This window comes from Rattus norvegicus, chromosome 3 (genome assembly GCF_036323735.1).
Source record: "Rattus norvegicus strain BN/NHsdMcwi chromosome 3, GRCr8, whole genome shotgun sequence".
In the NCBI taxonomy this organism is placed as follows: Eukaryota; Metazoa; Chordata; class Mammalia; order Rodentia; family Muridae; genus Rattus; species Rattus norvegicus.
In genome coordinates this window covers 142,328,982-142,356,555 of record NC_086021.1, presented here as the reverse complement: position 1 = coordinate 142,356,555, position 27,574 = coordinate 142,328,982, and the positions used below count along the sequence as shown (strand labels likewise).

Here is a 27,574-nt window from a genome sequence, read left to right as displayed (position 1 = left end):
TTGGGGGCATAGAAAGGGGGATGAGAAGAGAGTAGCAGCAGAGAAAGAGAGATAGGGAGCAGAGAAGGAGAGAGAGAGAGGAGAGAAAGAGAGAGAGAGAGAGAGAGAGAGAGAGAGAGAGAGAGAACAGAGAAAGGAGAGGACAGAGAAAAGGAGAGGAATCAGAGAGAGCGTGTGAGAGGCTTGTACCTGGTGGTTGCTAGGTAACTGTTGGATGGAGCCTAAAATAAATGCTAACATGCAAATAACTATCATTATTAAAATATGTGTCTTGCCTATGTGAAACGCATGGAGGTTTCAGGAAGCCATCTGGGCAGCTGTTCTCCACAAGGGAGCTCACTCATTCACACCACACTTCCCTTACAGACTCTCAGGTCATGAACTTTGCTCCGAAATTTCTTATAGCAGGCAAAGGAGGCATTTGTTAGAAATTGGTTCCAATTCTTTGTCTTAATTTGGCCCCCAAAATGAGGAATCAGCATGTCCAAACAAACGCTGAAGGTCCCTGTCTCCAATTGGTTTTTGATTTATCAATAAAGAGTCAATGGACAATGCCTGGCAGGATGAAGGAGGCGGGACTTCTAGGTTCCCAGGGAAGAGTGCAGGGAGGAGAGAGAGAGGGCAGCCAAAAGAAGGGGTAGGACAGACCATGCTGGGAAGGAACAGGAGGGAGAAATGACCAAAATGTAGGTACAAGAAGGAAAGTAGACCCCAGAAGGACTGTCAGGAAGCATCTTGGGGAGCAAAGATTGGGGGCAGTCCAGAAGGAGCCAGGGAAGCAAAGATAAATATGGATTTAGGAGGTGTTAAGCCAGGAATACTGGAGGGGAGTGTTGGCTGGCTGCAGGGAGATTTAGAAATGCTCAGTCATTGAACTAGTAAAGGCATATGAAAATTAAGCTGGCATATGTGTGCCTTTCATTCATGAATCCAGAGAGCTCTTAGGCGGATGCATGGGAGCAAAAGCAGTTTAACTAATTCACCACTATAGGCATTGGGATATCTTACACATGTAGCAGAATTCATCAGTCAGAAATCAATACATTGACATTCCTATTACAACTCTTTAATGGGAACTAGTCACATTGGCTTGACTGACTTAAAGGGATGACAAAGTATATGCCAAAGCACATACCCCTCTTTGGACTGGTAGAAAGAGAGAATACACACACACACACACACACACACACACACACATTCCAAGATTGGGACAAGGGACAAAGAGACCCAATGAAACCCTTAAGCCTTTTTGGGGGTCCTAAAGTAAGATCAAACTTTATATAGAAGGCCAAGGACACACACTTCTAACTGGTCCTCATCAAGGTGTTGACCTTCTCATCATCAACCCATCATTTTTTAGAGTTCAGTTGCAATCTGTAAGGAGGTTTGACAAATTATAAGAACTGTGTCAAATCTCTTTCAGGAAGACAAGGTCCCCCCTGCTGATGCCTTTTCCTTTCCCATCCTGAAATTCCTGGGGAAATCCCCCTTTCTCCTCGGGGGTCCATTGTTTCAATAATCAGATAGTCCCATTGAGAGACAAACAGAGGCTCTTTGAGTATCTTCCTTTCTGTTCTGCAAGGCCTGTTATAGAACCAACCTAGTCAGACAGTGCCTGCAAACTGAAGGAAATGACATGTGTTACAATTTATTCCAAATCTGGGTAAATTGAAATTACATTGAATATCTCAGTTTCTTACATACGGAACCCACCTGATCTTCGTCTTAAGGCTCTGGATCACTAATCAGGCTGTGCCCTCTCACAAGAATTGGGGAAGGGTCCACATCGTGGTCATTTACATGGCTGTTTTTGAGGTTTAGTTCCCAGCAGGCTATTGTACAGTGTGGCCTCTGTTCCTTGTGAGATGTTGGTTTGAGGTCTCTCTTTGTTGCCCCTAAACATGGTATCTAAACAAGTAAGGAAGAGAATCCCTGGGCTTTTGTGATCTTACTGGGAAAGAACTAATCCCTAACTTCAGTTGCATTTTATGATTTAGGACTGAGTCACTAGCCCAACTCACACTCAAGAGGAAAGACACACAATTCTGAATGTCAGGAATCCAGTGTCCTTCAGAGCCATGCCAGAAACTGCCTATGCCTAGCACTGCTGACAGATTGGAATCCACAGTAAAGGAGACACAAAATAACTCCATAATCTTGGACAGTTCTTAGATGCCTTTGGAGAGGAGACAGTGGAGTGATAAGGAAGGGTCATTGTTGCATAGGACCGAGGAATGGTGTAGATAAACAGAAGAGCTATTGGCTTTGAATTACCAACTTCATTCTGCCAGGGCTGTTAGAGGTACAGTGTGAGCATTGTGATGGAGGCAGAAGAGTAATAATAAGAATGGAGAGGTAAGGAAATGAAATATAGTGTGCTTCAGTAATGGGACATAGCTTTTTATTCCTGGAGCCCAGGGGCTTATGGGAATACTGGGCAAAAACAAAGCTGCATTATGAAGGAGGCCATGCGACATCTAAATGATTTTGACTTTGGGGAAAATATAGAGCCTTATCAATGCTATAGTGTGCTGTTGCCTACAAGTAGAGACCAGCTCTCCTGAGTCTTCCCATGTAAATTATATTCTGTCATCTGCACAGCTATCTTACAGAGCAGGTTTCACCAGCAGTTGTCTTTAAACACAGCTAGTCTCTTTTTTCCTCCTAAATTTTGTGACTAGGAAGCATGGCGTCCTAGATGCCACCGTGGGTGCAGGCAACCATGCCCCTATCTTGATCTGTGCTTCCTAGAGGCAAAGCCCCTCCCAACAATCCTTGCAGAGTCCTCTGAGCATCCTTTTGTTTTGGAAACAATTTCTGCTAGAAATGAGAAATGTGTTAGCAATGCTTTCTCTTGTGTCTCCCGTGTTTCTTTCTTTGATTTCTCATTTCCAACTAATTTACACAAAAGCAAGTAACAGGACAAGGATGCAATTAGCTTCAACACTGACTAACCTTGCACTGTCCTTGCTCTTTGCCCCTTCAGCCTCCCCAAGCTCATTCTTAGCAGAAGCATTTCTCTCTCTCTCTCTCTCTCTCTCTCTCTCTCTCTCTCTCTCTCTCTCTCTCTCTCCTCTCTTTTCCCTCTCTCTCTCCCCCTCCTCTCCCTCCTCTCTCTCTCTTTTTCTTCTCTCTCTCTCTCTCTCTCTCTCTCTCTCTCTCTCTCTGTGTGTGCGAGCACGCATGCATGTGTGCATACGCAAGTGCTAAAATGCTAATGAAAATGATAGGCTTCCTATTTATGAATCTTTTATAATCATAGTAAAATGCTTTCTACTGACCTTATGGGCTCAATGTGCACACTATAACATCTTATCCAGACGACAACACCTCTGCATGCAAAATTGATCTTTCCTGTATTACTAACTAGAGGCTGGCCTTAAGTACTCTCAAGCACTCTGAGTTGCATAGCTGTGTTTTATGCTAGGAACATAAACCACATTTTGCACGCTACATTAACCACACCACTGAATTTTACAAGTTAGACCCCTAAATAAGCTCCTGGGCCCTCTACTTGTAATGAGTCTTACATTAAGGTAGTTCCAGGGCACAGACTCGCCTAATGTGTATCTCTAAAGATTCAGAAATCATGTACGACTCTGATTTTAGGTCTAACAAAATTGTAGGCTGGGAGAAAAATGGGGTCCATTTGACTTTAAGTAGCGATAGTCATGAACAGACTCATTTTGTTAATACACGTTTTTTAAAAGTTTATAAATTTTTAAAGATGTTTATTTTTTAAAAAGACTGCATTATCTAGTTTTATTATTAATCCAGTTTTATCTCTTTGGGCAATGCTGCTCCAGTAGTATGTGCGAGCAGAGAGCTTTTAAATTGTCCCTTCCTCCAGGCACCATGATCCACTCCACAATTCTGGGATATTTGTGTTAGCATGAAATGGGGGATGGGTTTGTTTAGCCAATGGCCACGTTTCCCTTTAGAGAAACAGCAAGAGCCGCTTAAACAGCGTTGGGTCACCCGTATATTTTCAGCTAGACTGTCAGCAGGAAGAGCGGGCCGTTGCCTTGGGAAACTGCAGGCGGTTGCTTTGGCAACCGCCTTCCCGCAGTGCGTTGGGGGCGTGGCCAGGGTGGTTGGGCGTGGCCTTGCCGGGCGGGCAGATAAGAGGCTGAGGGAGGCGCGGCAGGCGTGGCTGGGAGCGCGACGCTGAGGCGAGTTGGCCTCTCCTCAGACCTCTGTGAAGGCGGTTGCTTGGGGTGAGAAACCCAGCCACTGCTCCCGGCCCTCAGAGAGCCGAGCTATCTCACAGGCGCCACCATGACAGGCGGTTTCTGCGTCCCGGTATTCCTGGCCGCCTGGCTCGCGGCGGCAGCGGCCGAGGCCGAGGGCCTGGAGCAGGCCGCGCTGCCGGCCGAGGAGAGCCGTGTGCAGCCCATGACCGCCTCCAACTGGACGCTGGTGATGGAGGGCGAGTGGATGCTGAAATTGTGAGTGTCCCCACCCGCCCCGCACGTCGCTTCGTCCTCGCGGTGCCCGGCGTCCTACCTGACCTAGAACCGGGCCGTGACGCCCCTGCCTGCCAGCACCTGCGGTGGCCGGCTGCGGCCTTGGCAATGAGCATGCGCACATTGCCTGCCCTTCCGCTGTCAGACTGCGGATGAAGAAGCACACCCTGCATCCTTAGCCGCTTTCATCCTTGCTTTAGGCCAAAAGTGTTTTAGAAATGGAGGAGACAGTTCACCAGGGGGGAGGAGTAAGGGAGGGGGGACGAAAACCATAAATCCTTAAAGCTATGGTTATATTAGAAAAGGAGCAGCCATTCAGGGATGCATACACCTAGGTAAAGTGTGTTGAAACAAGCCATTGCAGCAGGGAAGGAAGACCAGTTTGTGTGAAATACCACTTTTCCTTCTGAAGACCTTGAGATGTCATTGTGGAGCAAAAACATAAACATGGGTGGCTAAATTTTAAAAAAGAAAAGATTATATGAGGTAGGACTTTTGAGTCAGTAGCATCATTGGATTGCGCCAATGACATAAAGAAAGGGCAAGAACAAATAGTCCCTTTTGAACAACAGAAGTCCATAAGTGGTGGTTGGTGCGTAGTGCCACGCTTGAAGGTTACGTAAAGCTGTCAGGACAAAGGGAAGGGATTTATGTTGATTGTAATATAAAATTAATACCAGGGAAGGGGACAGTCGTCTGAAAAGGCTTAATAGGCTTATGGACATCTAGAGAAAATGAAAGATATCTGGAAACATAATTTATGAGACCACATTACCATAGCTCGTTGTCTTAGGTAATACAGATTTATCACTACCATTTGGTAATTAGTTTTATGTGGAGGATATAGATATTCTCAAAATTGTTTTTTGTTTTGTTTTGTTTTATTTATTCAAGGCCACATTTTGATTTCTTCGGTTCAGATTGCAAGTAGATGCCTGAGATCATGGTAAAAACTATGTAAATTAAAGAAAATAATAGGTATTTATCACCTCAAACTATGGAGATATCTAGATCTCGCAGTGCAATACTCCTGTTAAATTATCAAACCAGTAGAACTATAAGGCTATGGATATGAATAATCTATTTGGATAGAAATGAGTCATATCCTATTTGAGAGAAACATCTTTTTCTTTTTTAGATATGGTATCACTATGTATTTCTGGCTGAACTGGAGCTGGCTGTGTAGACCTGAGTGCCCTCCAAGTTACAGAAATCAGCCTGCCACTGCCTCTTGAGTGCTAGAGTTAAAGACAGTAAGCTTTATGTTAGCACTGCCAGTGTGCAATATTTCAGAACACTGAGAAACAGCTTTTGTCAGCTATTTCTATAATAATTACTATCATTTCAAAGGTCCTTACTCAGCTGTTTTTCTAGATGGTTTTCTAGTTATACTGAGTGTTTTTATGTGAAGTGTAAAAACAGTCGCAGTAGAAAGGCCTCCTCAGATCTAACGCTGTTAACTCCTTAGTGGTTCCTTTTTGAATTTTCTTTTTTTGCTGTTTAAGGAAAAGAAATAAGAACAATAAAACTGAGATGATTATAAGTCCCTGTAAGCTTCTAATTTAGTACTAGCTAACAACTCCTGGATGGTTCCTATTTTATTGTTTAAAATGCTCCAGTCTAGATAATCATATCCCTTCCTGGGACTTGCCATGTGTCTAGGTGCATTTTATACATACATACATACATACATACATACATACATACACACACAAACATATACACATATATATGTAAAATTGTTTCTTCTCTCTTTTTAAAAAGTGAGACACTGTTTTAAAAATATTTCAGAATTGGTAGGCAGGAAGTGAGGATGGAAAGGGAAGGACTTATGCTATTACATTCGGTTTCTCTCTGGATACCAGAAACTGGTTCAGAAGAGCTACTGTGCCTATCTTTTTTTTTTTCAATCTATTTTCCTAGGTTATTGGATGACATTCCTTATTCTTTGAAAAACTCCAAAACTTCTATTTGAATTCTCATAACCACTATAGACCTACTATAAATACATTTTGGAGTGTTCTTCCAAAATAGCTACTCCACTATGTGTATAAGAGAGAAGCCACACAAGTATGAGTACCTGAGTTCATCTCCCCAAGGACTATGTAGAAGCAAGAACCATGTCTATAATTCTGACACTGGGGTGCTGGAAGTAGGAGAATCTCTGATGCTTGTTTGTTAAGTAGTCTATTATACAGGTGAGCTGCAGGCTCAGTGAAAGACCCTGTCTCACTAAAATAAGGTGGAGAGCAATTAAGGAAGACACCCAGCATTGACCTTTGGCCCACACACAGACATGCACACACATTCATGTATATGTACAATCACATACAAACATGCACACATGTACACACACACACAAACACACACACACAAATATTCATGTACATACTTAGATGACCTTTCAAGTCAGTGCATTTTTCATATGGTCTGGTCTTATATTTTGAGATTATTAGGACTGCAGTAAAACGTATTTGTTTTCTGTAAAGAAATTAGTTAGAAAGCTTTGAGATCATATTGGTAAAAATTTGACATCATTTAAAATGATTGTTCTTCATTTGTTCAAACACTATCACTCTTTGGAAATCTTCTTTTTTATATTGAGTCATACAAAGCTCTGTGACACGGTTCCTGTCTATATTGGTATTAATCATTTGCTCTTAAACCTTAGCATACATGAAAAACTATTACAAAATTTAATTAATGAAATTTTCTTTGTATTTTAAGGAATCAATATTTGTGCTTGGGCTTGAATTTTCAGTTTTGAAAATTATTCTGTTTGAGAAATACCAGTTAAAATGAATTTGTGATAATTCATTCTATTTATTTTGAAACATTTTTACAAAGCTGCAAAATGTCTTCATTACTACTTGAACTTCTTTCTTGTTAGGGGTTTGTTGTGTACTCTTTCTTCTCATTTATTTTTTCTGTTTTATTTCATAATGTTAGTTCCCATTTCTTCTCTCTGACTATAATTGGTTGCTATCCTTAAACACCTTCTGATGCTATCCTTTCTGTATTTATGTCGATGCTTCTTACCATTTGAATAAGTGCCTACCTTCCCTACAGGAAACCCCCTTTTTATAATGCCTTGTGTTTCTAGCATGGCTCTAACCATGTCTGGTAAGTATAAATCTGGCTGTATGCCTTCATATTAAATATTTTGTTTTATTTTTCTACTATACTACAAACTTTATATAGAGGATAAAATTTCTCTCTTCCCCGTTTAACGCTAGAGCCTTCCTTTAAACAGCAAGTGCTCAATGTTTTTGAGTAAATGAATGAAAAAGTAACACAACTTATTTCTTTACTGAGTCTTTTCAAAAATACCATTCACATAGCATCTATGTGTCATCTTCCATTTGTTTATTGATGTTATAATTTTTTTTTGGTGGCTCAGTCCTGCTAGTCTCTGTTCTAAGTACAGGCAATGAAACAGTCATTGCCTTTGGAGATTCATCTTGCCTGGGACATACTGTTTCCTCACTCAAGCAGGTGTGAGAGTTTTCCTACAGCTACAGGTTTTATTCTTTACACAGAGGATTAAATGTTAGGCAGTTGCCTTTGCCCTTGGTTGTCTCCCAGGACGTTAAGGTAAGACTAGGCTGCTGAAGGCACCACGTACTTCAGACACAGGGTTGGGAAGAATAGACCTGGAGCTTACCTGCAAGCCTCCTTCCTCTGAGCAGTAGCCCTCCTAGTTTCTGAAGGTGCTGTGCAAGGTCCTACCCAGCTATAAAAATACAAGAATACAACAATAACTAACCTGCCAAGATAGCCCAAAGGTTACAGTAGTAGCACTAATATTTTGAGAGTAACTAATACTTAGTCTAATGGGACTTAAGGTCCACTCCAGTAGGAAGGGACTCATGCCTAGTATTGTCAACCTAGCCAATTACCCTTGATTGGTGAGATTATAGATTCTGGAGGAAAGTCTGTCACCGCCATTTCCTAAGACAGTATAATTTTTAACTGCATTCAGAAATCCTTATTGCTATGTGTACAGATAGTGTAGCTCTCACCCTTGTCGAAACGGAACTTCCTTTAGCAGCAGGTAGAGGCCACTACAGAAATCCACACCTGGTCTAATGGAGAGAACTGACCGTGGTTTGCCTCACCTCAGTTGACACATCTATATCACAGTCCCTGTACCTAAAGTTCAGGAATCATAACAGAAGAGGTGACAGAAGGATCGAAAGACCCAGAGAAACAGGGCATCTGCTGTGAGATAGTGTCTCTATATATAGTGGGGAAGCCAGCTACACTTGTTTGGTGTAGTTAAGGTATCATTTGTTGATATCGTAATTTAATTTATTTAGTTGTAGAACAGTGGGCCTAGTATTTCTTTCATCTTCATCGTCACATCTTGCTGAGTGTTAAATAAATTTCTAAATAATTTGCCTAGATCTGTCATTCAGTTAATTTCTGTGATGTCAAGAAAAACTCAAAAAAAGAGTGCTCTAAGAAACCCTAGTGAATTTAGAACCAAGAAAAAAAATGCTTTTTTGTGAATAAAGGCATTTTTAGTAAAATTTCTCTTCTAAATTTGACCTAAAAGTTAGTATTTTTCCAAAATAAGTACTTCTACCTAGTTGGGGCTAACATTTGTACCCATTTTTTAAATAATGTGAGTGACCAAAATGCTTTTCAGTATCATTTTAATTTTTCTGTTATTCATCAAACTAAGTGCTTTCCTTGTGTTTTAAAATAGCAGTAAATGTCTGTACAATAAGATTTTAAAAGAACTTATAGCTAGACATGGTACATGCCTGTAAGTCTAGAATTCTGCCAGTTTTGAAGCAGGATAATAGTTAATTCCAAATCACCCTAGACTACAAGTCAGTTCAAAGCCATTGTGGGCTCTCTTGAGCTATATATGGCAAGAGTCTGTCTCAAAAACTAAGAGAGTTAAATCAGAGAATATGAATGTGGTCATAAGCACACATTTGATCATAAGCACCTAAACCAGCAAACTTGAGAATTTGGCTAGTTGTATTGCTTTTCCTCCTTGGTTTCCATTTTATAGGCATGGCATGTACAATGATAAAGGCAAATGCACACACACACACACACACACACACATACATATACATACACACCACACACACACACACACACACACACACACACACACACGGGGATTAACTTTCTTTTTTTGGATGTGGGTCTTGCAGTGCTCTTGTACCTGACATCACCTGTGTTTACCACCATGAAATTGACATGTCTTGCTACTCTCTATCCCCTGGTGTTTAATTTATATGCTATAACATTTACTCGTTGTGTGGAAACAATTTAGTGTTACCAGGTTTTAAAAATATATTTCATTTATTTCCTCAATATCTTGACTTTATTTCTTCTTAAAAGTTCAATTTAAGCAGACTTACTAAGTTATGTTTATTTGGTAGCTTCCTGAAATATATTTTAAAGTATTCCTTATAACTTTTTTTTCTTTGAATATTCTGTTCCGTTTTTCGAAATGATCATTTTATTTTAGTGATTTATCTATAAGCGTCATTAAACCAAACAAAATGTTGCTCCACTTCTATCAGCGTATCTTTTATGACATTATGAAAATGTTAGTTTTTCTTCAAATTATGTCATGTTATTACTTTCAAATGTAATTCCAGCACATTCTGTTTTTATTCACCTATTCTATATTAAACAGTGCCCTGCCATTCCTCTAAGACAGCGGTTCTCATTCTGGGGGATCCCGACCCCTTCAGCTAATCTGTCTTGAAAATATTTATAATTCATAACAATAACAAAAATTATTGTTATGAAGCAGCAATGAAAATAGTTTAATGGTTGGGGTCACCACAACATGTGGAACTGTATTAGAGGGTCGCAGCTTTACGAAGGTTGAAAACCATTGCTTTAAGACCTGTAAGGCTTATTTACTTGAAGTCCTTGTTTCAAATTTTATCTGGTTTTCTGTATCAGTTTCCTAAGGCTGCTATAACAAATTATCACCATATTGGAGGCTTGAATAGCTGTAATTTATTTTTTCATATTTCTGGAGATAATAGACCTGCAGGTGTCAAGGTGTAGCAGTGTCTCTTCTGGCTGATTGTCCTCCATCTTTGCGGAGAGATGTTCTTACTCTGTAGGCCGTCATGAGATGTCATTGCCTGTATCTAACCGAACAGTACATGTAAAAAGCAGAGTTATGGCTTTAAGGTGCAGATTCTCAATGTTTTCAGTTTAAAAATGTATTGGGTAACTCTATTTTCTTTGGAAAAGTTAAGAACTTCCTCATGGATTTATATACTTGGAAACATACCAGACAGGTCTCTGGTCTCTGCTTCTCATTTCTGTAGATTTGAGAGATCTGAAATTGGCTTGGCTAGTATTGGGACATTCTTGAAGGTTATTTTACTTTGAGTGCCTCGAATATATTTGCCTCAAAGATCAAAGCCAAGGGATAAAACTTGATTCATTTATTTTTAAAAAATTACATGGAGGAAATGTTTTGTATGTTAAGATTATTTTGAAAATATTCTCAATTTAATAGAATTAATATTTGTAGATAAAATCATAAGGAGAAAATACATTCTTGTTTTTCTATGTCAAATGACTTTGGAAAGCTTGCCTTTATTTCCTCTTTACCTAAGAGTTTATCTTAGAATGGTCTATGAATTTTGTTTATAGATTTTACCCTACGTATTTTATTTTGATTAGTTCTTCTGGTCTTGCAGTTATGCTCCATGGTGTCCATCCTGCCAGCAGACTGATTCTGAATGGGAGACTTTTGCAAAGAATGGAGAAACACTTCAGATCAGTGTGGGAAAGGTGGATGTCATTCAAGAACCAGGTACTGTAAATGGTATGGGATGGGATGTTTAGCAATTGCTTACATAGAAATTTTCATGTCTGTAGAAAATTTGCCAAGTAGGATATTGGACATAGCAACTAGAAGCAACAGAATATATTTAGGCATATTTGTGTCTATGTATGTGGGTGTTTATTCATTTATCCACAAGTATATATACATATACACACATATGTTTACATTATTATATTTATATGATTATTACTATTTGTTGATACAGTAGCAGTAAGTTATAAATATCACAAAATTCACCTATCACTTTTTAGCATGTTAAATCTAGGTTCCCATGGCTTTTTGTATATATATATATTTTAAATTGTGATCCAATCAAGCTTTATAATTTGAATTTTGTTGTTACATGTTTTTAGATTCTCTCAATCTGGAATTATCCTCTTTTTATTAGCATTAATGTACTTAAGAGAATAGGCCATGATGTACAGACATTTTCTTCTTTTTTCTTTCTTTTAAACATATGAAGCTATTTAATTAGGTTGTTAGCAATTTAGAACACCAGTTTGTGAGAATACATCCCTTTCATCAGGGAGAACTGAGATCGCAGCTTTAACCATTGGCAAAGTCTACGAGTCCACAGCTTTCTCTGTAATCTAGTCTTTCTCCTTCTCCGTGTTGAAGATTTCCCTCTCCTGATGCTTGGACTTGTGCAGCTGCTGCTTCTTGAAGGAAGCTTCAGTCTGGTGTTTGGGGATTTTAACCTCACTGATAGCAACTTTTGTAGATGTGGCAGTGACAGACTTCTGGTATGTTCTGCACAGAGGAACTGTGTCGAGGGCAGGAGGTCCAGTCACAAGTAGCAAGCCACTGCCCAGCTGCTTCAGGAAAACCACTCTCTTGCTCCTGTGTTGCCCAGTGAGGATGGTAGGACAGTCCTGGGAGTGATGCTGGAGCGCAGCCTCCTCACGTGCTGGCTGAAGGGCTTTGTGCCATGTCTCAGCAGCTTCCGAGGCACGTCTTCAGCAGGATAATACCTAGGCATTTCGAAGCCTCACCACCCGCATGCCACTGTTCTTGTCCCCACCAACTATTTTTGTGAAGGTAGCAAGGACCTTCTCCTTTTTCTACTTTTCAACCTTGGTCTTGGTATTTCTTTTTATACAAGGCCTTTCTGGATACATACCAGATCTGGAGTACCTGCCAGCTCCTCTAGCTAGGACAGGGTTTTGGCTGCAATGGGGCTTCCCCTTCCTGGGCTTAGGGTTACCCCTTTTGGCTGCACCATTGGCCTGGGCACCAGCCACTGGAAGAACCAGAGGCAGCAGCATAACCTCCAGCCTTCTTGGCCGCAAGTGTCTTCTGCTTTGTATCAGGCTTTCCTGCCTTTCACCCTCCATCTTGCAAGATGGGAAAGAGAACTAAGGCCCCAACATTTTCTTAGAGTAATAACTTATTCTCCTGTTTTCTATAAACTGGAAACTTGCTGTAGAGATGTGATTCTCTTCAAGTTATGGGAATAGAACTCCATAGGTAGTACTGAGACTTCATGTTCCATTTTATCAGAAGGCTCTCACTGTCACCATTTGTGACGTTAAGCTTGAACACTTAGCTAAACTAGCAACACTAAATATATAAATATAAATAACAATCCCTCCTTTGTCTTTGTGTTGTTTTTGCTTTAATCAGATAAATCATTTTGGATTTTAGGATGGTAGCCTCGTTACTCATTCCATGTGACTATGTTAGCTATAATTTATAAATAGAAAGAAACACTTTTTCCCTCAGTGTGAGATAGGAGGCCAAAATTCTGAAAAGATAAACACAATAAGGATGGTGCTGGAGGATTTAAGTAGATACTTTCATGACTTATATTTTAAAAGAACTCCATGTGAAAAAAATGATAGGGCTCAGAAATGGAAACAGGTAGTATAGTTGAGAGCTTAGTTCAGTAAACTAGAGTTAAGAACATGGTGGATTAGAAGCCATAATGATTAAATTTTTCGATTTCAGACTAGGATTTCCTGATAGATAAGTCGTAAGACGTGTTGAGAAGTTAGAGTGAAGTATCAGGTTTGGGACAGAGAAAAAATCTTTACCAGATATTCGTATTCATCTGTCAGAGAGTTAATATCCAAAATATATAATACAAAGAACTGAAAAAGCAAAACAATGACCAAAAAAACTATAACTAAACACACACACACACACACACACACACACACACACACACACACAGTGGTGGGAGGGGGAGGAAGGAGGGGGAGAAATGGAGGGAGGGAGAGAGATATTATGAATATGAGTGTGAGCCTGTGTGTGTGTGTGTGTGTGTGTGTGTGTGTGTTTGTGTGTGTGTGTGTGTCAGAGAGACAGAGACAGAGACAGAGTTGGGGTATGGAACTGAATAGATCTCAAAAAAAAGAAATACAAATATATAAATGGCTGGGAAACAGTTAGTGCTTGAATTACCCTAGATGCACAGAACACATGAAACTCAAGAAGGATGACCAAAATGCAAATGCTTCACTCCTTCTTTAAAAGGGGAACAAGAATACCCTTGGGAGGGAATAGGAGGCTGAAGGAACACCCATTCAGAGCCTGCCCCACATGTGGCTCATACATATACAGCCACCAAACTAGATAAGATGGATGAAGCAAAGAAGTGCAGGCCGACAGGAGCCGGATGTAGCTCTCTCCTGAGAGACACAGCCAGAATACAGCAAACACAGAGGCAAATGCCAGCAGCAAACCACTGAACTGAGAATAGGACCCTCGTTGAAGGAATCAGAGAAAGAACTGGAAGAGCTTGAAGGGGCTTGAGACCCCATATGTACAACAATGCCAAGCAACCAGAGCTTCCAGGGACTAAGCCACTACCTAAAGACTATACATGGACTGACCCTGGACTCTGACCCCATAGGTAGCAATGAATAGCCTAGTAAGAGCACCAGTGGAAGGGGAAGCCCTGGGTCCTGCTAAGACTGAACCCCCAGTGAACGTGATTGTTGGGGGGAGGGCGGGATTGGGGGGAGGATAGGGAGGGGAACACTCATAGAGAAGGGGACGGGGAGGGGTTAGGGGCTGTTGGTCCAGAAACCGGGAAAGGGAATAACAATCGAAATGTAAATAAGAAATACCCAGTTTAATAAAGATGGAAAAAAACAAACAAAAAAAATTCAGTGTCTTTAGTCATTAGAGAAGTGTAACTACTTTAAAATTTCATTTTAATTATTCATACTGCCTGAGATCAAAACAACAAATGATCCTGAATGCTAGCATGGATGTGGGGAGAAGGGGGTACTTAGTCACTGCTGATGAAGTACAAACTGGTGCACCCACTGTCAGTGTGGATTTCAGAGAAATAGAAATAGATTTCACACAAGATTCAGCTCTACACGTGGGCATATGACCAGAGGACTCATGTCCTACTGTACAGACATGTGCTTATTCATGTTCATTGCTGTTCTGGTTATAGTAGTCAGGAACTTGAAAAAGCCAGGGGTCTATCAACTGATGGAGAGAGGACAGCTTACCTGAAGTCATCCTTAATACTTACTTTTTATGAAATTCTGACTGAGCAATTAAAATCATACCACTCATGAACTTTACTAGATTTATATATATATTTGTTTCAGATCTCCATTTGTGTACCCTTTAATATAGGCTGTCTTACCCTCAGTACTTGATAGCTCTCTTGCCTTTGCATATCACAGTACAACTCCTGACATGATCTTGTCCTTTCTGTAAGCTTTTAGTTCTTTAAAATGAGTTTTTGATATGTTTTATATTATGAAATTAATATCTTATATATTCTGGATAAATGCCCCACCTTTTTTTCCTAAATTAAACTTGTTTTAATGAATCTTGATTCTGTGGCAGAGTTTTGGTTACATTGTTTCTATTAGACAGTATCTTGAAAACTAATAACTTGAAATGGCCTCACAAAAAGATATCTGTTCTTTTTATTGCAGTGCTCCAGTAGTATTTTAAAGCAGAAGTTGCAGTAGAAAAGACATGCAGAAATTTTGGAAGACTATGTCCAAACTTTGTTTTCTCTTTGCAAGTTTAAGAGTATACCTCCTTTTATAACCTTTTCTTTTCTTTTCTTTTTATTTTGAGGGGATGGTGTCAGAGGTATTGGGGATTGAACCCAGAGCCTCACATGTGGTAGATAACCATTGCATGATTTGTATCTCCATCCGTCCTTTTAAATGTTACCTTTTAATTCTGAGAAAACAGAGAAGTTTTGCTCTAGGGGGAGATTAGGCAATCTCTGTCTCTTCCTAAGGTACCAATGACTAATCAGAGTTTGATTTCACCAGGGTTTATCCTAAGGAACTATTGGGTTTATAGGCTTTTTTTTTTTAAAGATCGTGGTTGTATTAGTTAAGAGTTTCTATTGTTGTGATAAACACCAAGACAAAAGTGACTTGGCGAGGAAAGGGCTTATTTCATTTTATAGCTTATAAGTCCATCAGTCATAGAAGCTAGGGCAAGAACTAGAGCAGAAGTCATGGAGGAGTGCTACCTGTAGACTTGCTTCATAGCTTGTTCAGCCTACTTTCTTAAAGCACCCTGGACCCAGGGACAGTCATAGTGAATTTGGTTCACCTTCCACATCAATTATCAATTTTTTAAAAAAGGCACCACGGGTTTGTTTCTAGGGCAGTTTTGCAGGGGTATATTCTCAGTTGAGGTTCCCTCTTTTAAAATGATTAGTTTAAGCAGCCACACTGGAAGATCTACACCTCTGCATGGTTGGTAACTCAGACATGACTGTACTTCCTCAAGACCACATTCAAGCAGGCAGAGTTGCATATAACCTGTTGTAGAGAGTGGCTAGATACTTCAGTGAGGGTCCCAAGATTCTCCAAGCTCATCCTTCCATGGAAGAATATCAATAGTCAACAAGCAGTTAGGCATGGAAGATAGTTATGTACTACACTCCAGCTTTTCCTTTGGTTCTTAATTCTTTTTTTCTGTCCTTCTCTTCCACAAGGTTCTCTGAGCCTTGGAAGGGGTGGCATAGATATCTGACTACTCCTCTCCAACTTCAGTGAGGCATTGAACCTCCATGCCCTCTGTTAGTTCCTCTATCTCTGGAGCATGAGTTTTGGCAAGTCTTGGGGGATATTCCTCCTATTATAAAACATAAGTGAGGGAAAATATGACAGATGGGAAATAAAAACACTTGAGTCAAGTAATAACCTGATTATATACATGCCATAAATGTTGGACAGTACCTTAGCTGGTACATTTTTATTTAACAAAGAAATAGCTTCTGGTTCTTCACTAGGACCCATGACTTCCTTGGCCACACAGGTTTTTGTCTAAGTTTCAAGTATCAGATGTGAATTTCTCCCTGTGTATCAGGCCTTGAGTCCAGTCAGAGCATGTGTTCTGTCTATAACTACTTGTGTCACTATTTTAGGGTCTGGCACATATCACCTGATAGTTCTGTCATGAAGCATGAAGGATCCACAGCTGGGAAAGACTGTGTTAGTAGCACCTTCAGTAAAAACTGTTCTGCAAGGAAGTGGACACTTTGTTTCAGTCCTAGCCTGAGTTCTTCAAGTCCTAAAACACAAACTATGTGATGCCATCAGCATTAGTGTCTTACCATTGAGTTCTGGAAAGAAAACCAGTAGCAATGGCAGTAGCCATTATTGGTTTAGGAGTGGCTTACAACTTCTTAGTAGATAACTCACCCTACCTCTGGGATTCCCAGCTAATGACTTTATGGTGTCTAGGAGCTTAATTTCCATACTCCCATGCTCAGCAGAGTGTTTATGATGCAGGCGTGGCACTCCATCTCACTTATTTCCTAAGTCTTTCCCTGCCTGTATACTCTAGCCCTTCCCTTAGGCAGTGCAGTTATGGCAGAATTCGTACAACTGGGAGGAGTGAATGAGTATTCCACCCCTCATTCTGTGAGGAAACAGTCAGCAAGCCCAGCCAGGATAATCCTAAGTATTATATAAATACAGATTTATTTTATAAAAATGATGAAAACAGAGTGTCAGTGCTTCAGTGTATCCAATTTCAAGTGACCCAAGAGATGGAAAATCGAACAGCTGATTTGCATAGATGCTTGATTTTGTTGGTGTTATTTAGCAAAACAAGTAGGTAGAAATATTAACTGTTAAAAGAATGTTATCTCCCCGCCCCCCGATATATTCTTTCCCTCCATGAAGTACAGGTACCCTTCTAAATATAATTGATTTGCAAGTCACATTTATAGGTTAAAGAGCTGTTCTTCAGTCATTGTGAGTGGGGTTTGCTGCATTTTGTTGTTTGTATAATGTCTCCATGAGGCCATGATTGTGATGAGTGAAACTCTTTCCCTCTGTGAGAATACTACCTACTTTCCTCATCCAGTCAACTCCAGGAACTACCAGGGTTCCTCAAAGAAGTTTCTTAGTAACTATTTGCTGAGTGAAGGAGACCTTTATTCTATTTTCCTTTATATATTGATAATAGAACATCATATGTGCTTTATGTTTAGGAAAGAATTATAAAAACAATGAAAATAAGATTCATGTACAGTACTTTGGAAATTTTATAAATATACAAAATTATATAAAATATTAGGATATTAAGCCTTTTAAAATATTCATTAATGGAATGGAATAGCACTTGTATATTATTTTATTTTTCATCGTATGAGATAAGGCATCGCTATAGTTTTGAACTGGTATGAAACTTGATATATATACCAGGCATTCCTCAGATTTGTAGTTCTGGGATTACCAGCTTCACTGGGCCTGGTTTAGTTTTTAAACTTGTTTGTTTGTTTGTTTTTTCTGAGACAGGGTTGCTCTATGTAACAAACCTTGGCTGCCCTGGACTCTATTTGGTAGATCAGGCGGGCCTCAAACCCATAGAGATCACCTACCTTTGCCTCCCAAGTGCTGGAATTAAAGGTTTTCTCTACCATGGCTGGCTTAGTTTTTTTTTAAAAGATGTTCTTTTTAGTTTTAAATTTTTTTCTTAGGGACTTTCATATATTTGTATAATGAAATATCACAACTACTCTTGGGTTCCCTCCAGATCCTTAACATGTCCTGCTATCAACTACGTGTACCTATCTTTCTTTCATTCTAACTCTCTGTCTTGCTTAATAACTTACTAAGCTTACTTACTGCTACTCATATGTGCATGGATGTGAGGCTGCCTACTGTAGTATGAACTGTGGAAAGAATTTATAATCCTAAAAAGCTCGTATAAAAGACATACAATCTAGGCATTTTATTCATAAGCCATAAGCCTAGACTGAGCAGGCTTAGAGCTATACTAATGTATTCCCCAACTATAAAGCTCATTGTTACTTGCTGTTTCTCCTGGCCATGCAGTCCTGCTCTGAGTTAGTTTACTCTACTTCCTTCTTCCTCCTCTTCCCTGTACCTGCAGCCTTCTCACTGCACTTCTAGGCCTTCCTTTCTTCCTCTACTGCCCAAGCACAGGCTCTAGCCTTTTATGATCAGTTTAATTGGGGGTTGGGGAGGGAAGCACATGTTGAAAAACCAGCATCTGACCAACCCAGTACATTTTCCCCTTTTTGTCTAAGTAAAAAAAAGCTATTTATTTTATAATAGTAAACAAACAACATACAGTAGGACCAATTATAAAACAATTATGAAAACTATTGGGTAAGAGTTACGTTCACAATATTCAGTCCATTTATTTTTGGCAACTTAAAGTATATTATCATCTATCCTATCTGGATGAGTTCAGACTTCTGTATCTAAATCATTTTTTTATCCTAACTTGTTTTACCATCCTAAAAACATCTTAGATCTAGAATCCTAAACATCTTAAGCTTATCCTGAGACTATATCTATCTAGTCTTCCACACCACCAGAGATGTGAGAGTGAAAAAATATTACCTGGGTATGCAGGAAGCACAGGGACACAGGTTCCAGAAGTTAATAGAAAGGATAAAGTCAGCTGACTACCTGGACAGTCCCCGACATTCTCTATGATGTTGGAACATCTGTCTTCAGCTTTCAGGCCCAGAATATCTGATAGATCTTTTGTAAAGCAGAAATTATGAGGACTGTGTTCACCCTGTGATGGCAGAGCTTGGCAGTTGGCTTTCCTGCACCATTTGCCCCTTTTGGACAACAGTCTGTCTGCCTATAAGTTGGGGCATTTTGATGCCTAGTGGCTAGCTTGCAACAATTGAAGCAATGCCGTATGGAAGCTATTGATACTCATCATCTTCTTTGAAGTATAACGGGGTACTGCCAGGAGTTGACATGGCTCAATGTCAAAACATCTTTAAATGCTGTATCCTTTGAGTCTCTGAGATTATTGAAGACCATCTGTGTATCCAAGCACATCTGTACAAGCAAACATTGCCTGTCTGCACTACCTATTATCTGTACAACCCAGAATAAATATGTCTGTGATAATCCAGACTATTGTCAAATGTGGCCATGAGTTTGATTGGCTGACTATTCACTTGATTCACTTAATTATCCTAAACCATTTGTAATAGCAGCTATTAAAAGAACTGGGACTAAACCTTGTATGCTTAAATGAGCTGTATAAGCATAATACCTACACAAGAGTTGAAACATACATATATTAGATTTAACAAATTAATCATAAATTTTGTATCACTATATAAATATTTATGGCAACGAAAACTTTATACCTGTGCCAATATTAAAATTCTGTACCAATGTAACAAAATATAACCTCAATTTTGTATCAAAATATAAAGATCTCTACCAATGTAAGATTATGACCATAAAATGTTGTTTTTGGTTCGTTTTTTTGTTTGTTTGTTTTTTGTAGCATTTTTTTTTGTTTAAGAATATTCAATAATTGGTACAGAGACAGACAGATAGACCAGTGGAATAGAATTGAAGACCCAGAAATGAACCCACACACCTATGGTCACTTGATTTTTGACAAAGGAGCCAAAACCATCCAATGGAAAAAAAGATAGGATTTTCAGCAAATGGTTCTGGTTCAACTGGAGGTCAGTATGTAGAAGAATGCATATCGATCCATGCTTATCACCCTGTACAAAGCTTAAGTCCAAGTGGATCAAGGACCTCCACATCAAACCAGATACACTCAAACTAATAGAAGAAAAAGTGGTGAAGCATCTCGAACACATGGGCACTGGAGAAAATTTCCTGAACAAAACACCAATGGCGTATGCTCTAAGATCAAGAATTGACAAATGGGATCTCATAAAACTGCAAAGCTTCTGTAAGGCAAAGAACACTGTTGTTAGGACAAAACGGCAACCAACAGATTGGGAAAAGATCTTTACCAATCCTACAACTGATAGAAGGCTTATATCCAAAATATACAAAGAACTCAAGAAGTTAGACCACAGGGAGACAAATAACCCTATTAAAAAATGGGGTTCAGAGCTAAACAAAGAATTCACAGCTGAGGAATGCTGAATGACTGAGAAACACCTAAAGAAATGTTCAACATCTTTAGTCATAAGGGAAATGCAAATCAAAACAACCCTGAGATTTCACCTCACACCAGTGAGAATGGCTAAGATCAAAAACTCAGTTGACAGCAAATGCTGGTGAGGATGTGGAGAAAGAGGAACACTCCTCCATTGTTGGTGGGATTGCAGACTGGTACAACCATTCTGGAAATCAGTCTGGAGGTTCCTCAGAAAATTGGACATTGAACTACCTGAGGACCCAGCTATATCTTGGGCATATACCCAAAAGATGCCCCAACCTATAACAAAGACAAATGCTCTACTATGTTCATAGCAGCCTTATTTATAATAGCCAGAAGTTGGAAAGAACCCAGATACCCTTCAACAGAGGAATGGATACAGAAAATGTGGTATATCTACCCAATGAAGTACTACTCAGCTATCAAAAACAATGACTTCATGAAATTCATAGGCAAATGGATGGAGCTGGAAAATATCATCCTGAGTGAGGTAACCCAATCACAGAAAAACACACATGGTATGCACTCATTGATAAGTGGATATTAGCCCAAATGCTTGACTTGCCCTAGATGCACAGAACACATGAAACTCAAGAGGGATGACCAAAATGTGAATGCTTCACTTGTTCTTTAAAAGGGGAACAAGAATACCCTTGGCAGGGAATAGGGAGGCAAAGTTTAGAACAGAGGCAGAACAGAGCCTGCCCCACATGTGGCCCATACATATACAGCCACCAAACTAGATAAGATGGATGAAGCAAAGAAGTGCAGGCCGACAGGAAACTAATGTAGATCACTCTTGAGAGACACACCCAGAATACAGCAAATACAGAGGCGAATGACAGCAGCAAACCACTGAACTGAGAACAGGACCCCCGTTGAAGGAATCAGAGAAAGGACTGGAAGAGCTTGAAGGGGCTCAAGACCCCAGATGAACAACAATGCCAAGCAACCAGAGCTTCCAGGGACTAAGCCACTACCCAAAGACTATACATGGACTGACCCTGGGCTCCAACCTTATAGGTAGCAATGAATAGCCTAGTAAGGGCACCAGTGGAAGGGGAAGCCCTTGGTCCTGCCAAGACTGAACCCCCAGTGAATGTGATTGTTGGGGGGAGGGTGGTAATGGGGGGAAGATGGGGAGGGGAAGCCCATATAGAAGGAGAGGGGTAGGGGTTAGGGGGATGTTGGCCCGGTAACCAGGAAGGGGAATAACAATCGAAATGTAAATAAGAAATACTCAAGTTAATAAAGATTAAAAAAAAAAGGAAGATTTGAAAGGAGTTCATCCTTAGAAGCAGGATTCAGTGTGGAAAAGATTGAAATAAAATCGAGGAAAAACCTTTAAAAAAAGAATATTCAATAATCTATCCTTTTGTGTCTAATTTCTTATAATATTTATATGTGCAGATTTAATAATCTACCCGTACTTGTCTAATTTCATATAGTATTTCCATATCCCTTTTCTTTTTAACCCTCTTCCTTACCTAAGGATGGAAGTAAGAAAGATAGAAAAAAGGAAGGGAAAGAGAGAGGAAATCCCTGAATCTAACCTATTTTGTTTACTTCCTATTCAAGACCATAATTATTTGTAATCATCCCCTAAGTTCACCACATATCTATAACTCATAAAATAACCAAAATCGCCACCTCAATTTAAGGGACTGGGATGATGGTCTTTTTATAATTGATTCTGAATTTGGGTGAAGTATCCCTTTTTAGGAGCCCAAGAAAATTAGAAAAATGGTTATTTGTAAGAAAGTAGCTATAGCATTTGTTGTCTAGTTTCTGAATGTTGATAAAGTACAGGCTTAAATGAAGTTCTGACTGGAACAGAACAGTCTGAAAGGTTGGACTGTGTGAATTAGTTGTCCTGAAAATACTCAGGAAGCAAGTTTTTAGAGGAAAAGGTCTGATAAGGTTGAGGTAGGATCAAGCTGGAACCTGAAACAGCAGGTCTCAGCATCTCTGCATTCTCAAGGACGAATCCTGTCAGGGCTGCCCTCCAGGCCTTCCATTCTACAATGTAGAAAACTTTACAAGGAATACATAGTTCTATGAAGACATTGTATGGGATGTGCATGGTGCACGATCAATTAAGGATGATATCCTGCTCTTTATTTGAGCATGTGAAAGACAAGTGTCTCCCTTCAGAAAGTTAGTTTGATCATATAATCAAACTGTAATATAAACCTCCATTCGTGGCCTCTGAAAGGATGATATGTAATAATAAGTCATGAGAATTTATAGCCAATAAGATTAATTGACTGTATATAGACATATAAGTTTTTCAAGAGCTGTCCCCATGTAGAGGGATTAGCATACATATTACCTATTTTGTTGGTTTTGGAAATGTCCCTTTTCTTGTTTGTAGCCTCGTACTTCAGGAAAGTCTCCCTCTGTCATGTATGATTTTTATCAATTTGGAAGGAACCCATAGATTTTCTTTCCCTGTGGAGATATAGGCATAACCTCTCCCCTAGTGTAACATATTTCCTGTTTTCCATTCTGAGGTTAGGGCATCTTTAAATAAACAAGCTGGTTTTGTTCAGCATTTTTTCCACAATCCTGTGCCTTTCAACAGCTGTAGTTTTTTGTTCATTAAAATTCAAAAAATTAAAGTTAATAAAGCATTATGTAATGTATCACTGGGGCTTTGTTACCCCTTTTTGTTTGTTAAACATCTCTTTTAAAGTATGATTAGATCTCTCCATGATTTGCTTGTCTTGTAGGAATTTGTGGTTTATATCATAATGTTTTTATCACAATATGTAAAAAACGTTGGTTCTTTTTACTAGAGACACATGCTAGAGCATTGCCAGTCTTAATTTGTATGGGTATTCCCATAATTGTCATAACTTCTAACAAACTAGCAAATACGTAGTTACAGAATCAGTCTTTTTTTTTTTTCAGGAAGAGAAATTTATTTAACTCGTGGTTTCAGAGGGCTTAGTCCATTCTGGGGGCAGGGTGGGGGTGGGGTGAGGAGAATGCAGGTGTAGCTCCCTAGTGCTTGGTGCGGTAGTTTGTGTCAGACATTGTTCACATCATAGCAGACATAACAGGGCATGAAACAACAGCTAGGAATAAGTCTCAAAGGCCAGCTCTTGCAACTACTCTCTCCAACCCACCCACCCGCCCCGTTTTCTAAAAGTTTCAAGGTGTTCCTAAGCATTGCCACTTGCTAACGACCAAGCATTACAAACTGAGCCAGTGGTGGACATTTCAGGTTTAAACAAAAACAGGGAAGGACCTTAAATCATTGCAAACAGCAACTGGCAGGCTGTAGCCCCACTGCATGTCACGCATGCGCACCGAGGGAAAGCCGCAAGCGCAGAGGGTGGGTGGCAGAAGATGGAGACAGGAAGAAAGGGTAGAGAGAAGACAGCCAGGGTGACTTCGGAGACCATGTGGGAGGATCTTTTTATAAGTCCATGGAGTCTGGCTGTCATCCTGAACTGAGTCTGTAGAAAAAGACAAGAAAAGATTTAGGAAAAGTATAGAAAAAACAAAAAACCGACATCCAGTTTCCACAGGTTGGAGACCAGCAAACAGACTTGGGTTAAAATATCACTGTATTACTGCTTAGCAAAATAAGCAACCAACAGAAAGAAAACCACACAGAGTAGAAGACCATATTTATAAAGCATCCCTCTGAAAGGGGGGTTGATACTCAGAATATATAGAAAACTGACAAAATTCAGAAACAACAAATCAGTTTAAAATGAGCATTGAATAGGGATGGAGAGATGGTTCCATTGCCAGCACCCACATGACAGATCACAACTGCCTTTGACACCTTCTTCTTGCCTCTTTGAGTACCTGCAGATATGTGCTACACATACAAGAAATCATGCATAAAAATATGAACATTTTAAATGAGACCTAAATGTACATTTTTGTGTGCATGTGTATATTCATGTATGTTTGGGTTTACATGTGTGTACATGCCCTTGGAGTTCATATCATGTAGGACATCTGTTGTCCTACAGAATCAGCCTTTTGAGAAGCTAAGATAGTTGCTCATTGAAATTCTTAATATGTGTCTATAGTATGGTACATGTATTCCAGTTTACCAAACTCTGTAAAATGAAACACATCCATTTTCCAAATTTCATTTCTTGGGTTATCCTTAGAGTTACTTTTTTTTTTTATTAACTTGAGTATTTCTTATATACATTTCAACAAGTGTTATTCCCTTTCCCGGTATCCGGGCAAACATCCCCCTCCCCCCTCCCCTTCCTTATGGGTGTTCCCCTCCCCATCCTCCCCCCATTGCCGCCCTCCCCCCACCAGTCAAGTTCACTGGGGGTTCAGTCTTAGCAGGACCCAGGGCTTCCCCTTCCACTGGTGCTCTTACTAGGATATGCATTGCTACCTATGAGGTCAGAGTCCAGGGTCAGTCCATGTATAGTCTTTGGGTAGGGGCTTAGTCCCTGGAAGCTCTGGTTGCTTGGCATTGTTGTACATATGGAGTCTCGAGCCCCTTCAAGCTCTTCCAGTTCTTTCTCTGATTCCTTCAACGGGGGTCCTATTCTCAGTTCAGTGGTTTGCTGCTGGCATTCGCCTCTGTATTTGCTGTATTCTGGCTGTGTCTCTCAGGAGTGATCTACATCCGGCTCCTGTCGGCCTGCACTTCTTTGCTTCATCCATCTTGTCTAATTGGGTGGCTATATATGTATGGGCCACATGTGGGGCAGACTCTGAATGGGTGTTCCTTCAGTCTCTGTTTTAATCTTTGCCTCTCTCTTCCCTGCCAAGGATATTCTTGTTCCCCTTTTAAAGAAGGAGTGAAGCATTCACATTTTGATCATCCGTCTTGAGTTTCATTTGCTCTAGGCATCTAGGGTAATTCAAGCATTTGGGCTAATAGCCACTTATCAATGAGTGCATACCATGTATGTCTTTCTGTGATTGGGTTAGCTCACTCAGGATGATGTTTTCCAGTTCCAACCATTTGCCTACGAATTTCATAAAGTCGTTGTTTTTGATAGCTGAGTAATATTCCATTGTGTAGATGTACCACATTTTCTGTATCCATTCCTCTGTTGAAGGGCATCTGGGTTCTTTCCAGCTTCTGGCTATTATAAATAAGGCTGCAATGAACATAGTGGAGCACGTGTCTTTTTTATATGTTGGGGCATCTTTTGGGTATATGCCCAAGAGAGGTATAGCTGGATCCTCAGGCAGTTCAATGTCCAATTTTCTGAGGATTCTCCAGACTGATTTCCAGAATGGTTGTACCAGTTTGCAATCCCACCAACAATGGAGGAGTGTTCCTCTTCCTCCACATCCTCGCCAGCATCTGTTGTCCCCTGAGTTTTTGATCTTAGCCATTCTCACTGGTGTGAGGTGAAATCTCAGGGTTGTTTTGATTTGCATTTCCCTTATGACTAAAGATGTTGAACATTTCTTTAGGTGTTTCTCAGCCATTCGGCATTCCTCAGCTGTGAATTCGGTTTGCCAGAATTTTATTGAGTATTTTTGCATCGATATTCATAAGGGAAATTGGTCTGAAGTTCTCTTTCTTTGTTGTGTCTTTGTGTGGTTTAGGTATAAGAGTAATTGTGGCTTCGTAGAAGGAATTCGGTAGTGCTCCATCTGTTTCAATTTTGTGGAATAGTTTGGATAATATTGGTATGAGGTCTTCTATGAAGGTTTGGTAGAATTCTGCACTAAACCCGTCTGGACCTGGGCTCTTTTTGGTTGGGAGACCTTTAATTACTGCTTCTATTTCCTTAGGAGTTATGGGGTTGTTTAACTGGTTTATCTGTTCCTGATTTAACTTCGGTACCTGGTATCTGTCTAGGAAATTATCCATTTCCTGAAGATTTTCAAGTTTTGTTGAATATAGGTTTTTATAGTAAGATCTGATGATTTTTTGAATTTCCTCTGAATCTGTTGTTATGTCTCCCTTTTCATTTCTGATTTTGTTAATTTGGACGCACTCTCTGTGTCCTCTCGTTAGTCTGGCTAAGGGTTTATCTATCTTGTTGATTTTCTCAAAGAACCAACTTTTGGTTCTGTTGATTCTTTCTATGGTCCTTTTTGTTTCTACTTGGTTGATTTCTGCTCTGAGTTTGATTATTTCCTGCCTTCTACTCCTCCTGGGTGTATTTGCTTCTTTTTGTTCTAGAGCTTTTAGGTGTGCTGTCAAGCTGCTGACATATGCTCTTTCCTGTTTCTTTCTGCAGGCACTCAGCGCTATGAGTTTTCCTCTTAGCACAGCTTTCATTGTGTCCCATAAGTTTGGGTATGTTGTACCTTCATTTTCATTAAATTCTAAAAAGTTTTTAATTTCTTTCTTTATTTCTTCCTTGACCAGGTTATCATTGAGTAGAGCATTGTTCAATTTCCAAGTATATGTGGGCATTCTTCCTTGATTGTTATTGAAGACCAGTTTTAGGCCGTGGTGGTCCGATAGCACGCATGGGATTATTTCTATCTTTCTGTACCTGTTGAGGCCCGTTTTTTGACCAATTATATGGTCAATTTTGGAGAAAGTACCATGAGGAGCTGAGAAGAAGGTATACCCTTTTGCTTTAGGATAGAATGTTCTATAAATATCTGTTAAGTCCATTTGGCTCATGACTTCTGTTAGTGTGTCTACATCTCTGGTCAATTTCTGTTTCCATGATCTGTCCATTGATGAGAGTGGGGTGTTGAAATCTCCCACTATTATTGTGTGAGGTGCAATGTGTGTTTTGAGCTTTAGTAAGGTTTCTTTTACATATGTAGGTGCCCTTGTATTTGGGGCATAGATATTTAGGATTGAGAGTTCATCTTGGTGGATTTTTCCTTTGATGAATATGAAGTGTCCTTCCTTATCTTTTTTGATGACTTTTAGTTGAAAATTGATTTTATTTGATATTAGAATGGCTACTCCAGC

At 39.8% G+C, this 27,574-nt stretch overlaps 1 protein-coding gene and 1 pseudogene across 1 annotated transcript in view; one reads left to right on the top strand and one right to left on the bottom strand.

Moving 5' to 3' along the window:
• Positions 1-4,140: 4,140 nt before the first annotated feature.
• Tmx4 (thioredoxin-related transmembrane protein 4) overlaps positions 4,141-27,574 on the top strand; it is a 43,390-nt gene continuing 19,956 nt past the window's right edge. Inside the window, exons 1-2 of the mRNA NM_001100529.1 lie at positions 4,141-4,448; positions 11,162-11,277. Of these exons, the coding sequence (NP_001093999.1) occupies positions 4,279-4,448; positions 11,162-11,277 (286 nt within the window). The 5' untranslated portion in view covers positions 4,141-4,278. The remainder of the gene's footprint in view (positions 4,449-11,161; positions 11,278-27,574) is intronic.
• Positions 11,790-18,181, bottom strand: Rpl6-ps12 (ribosomal protein L6, pseudogene 12; annotated as a pseudogene).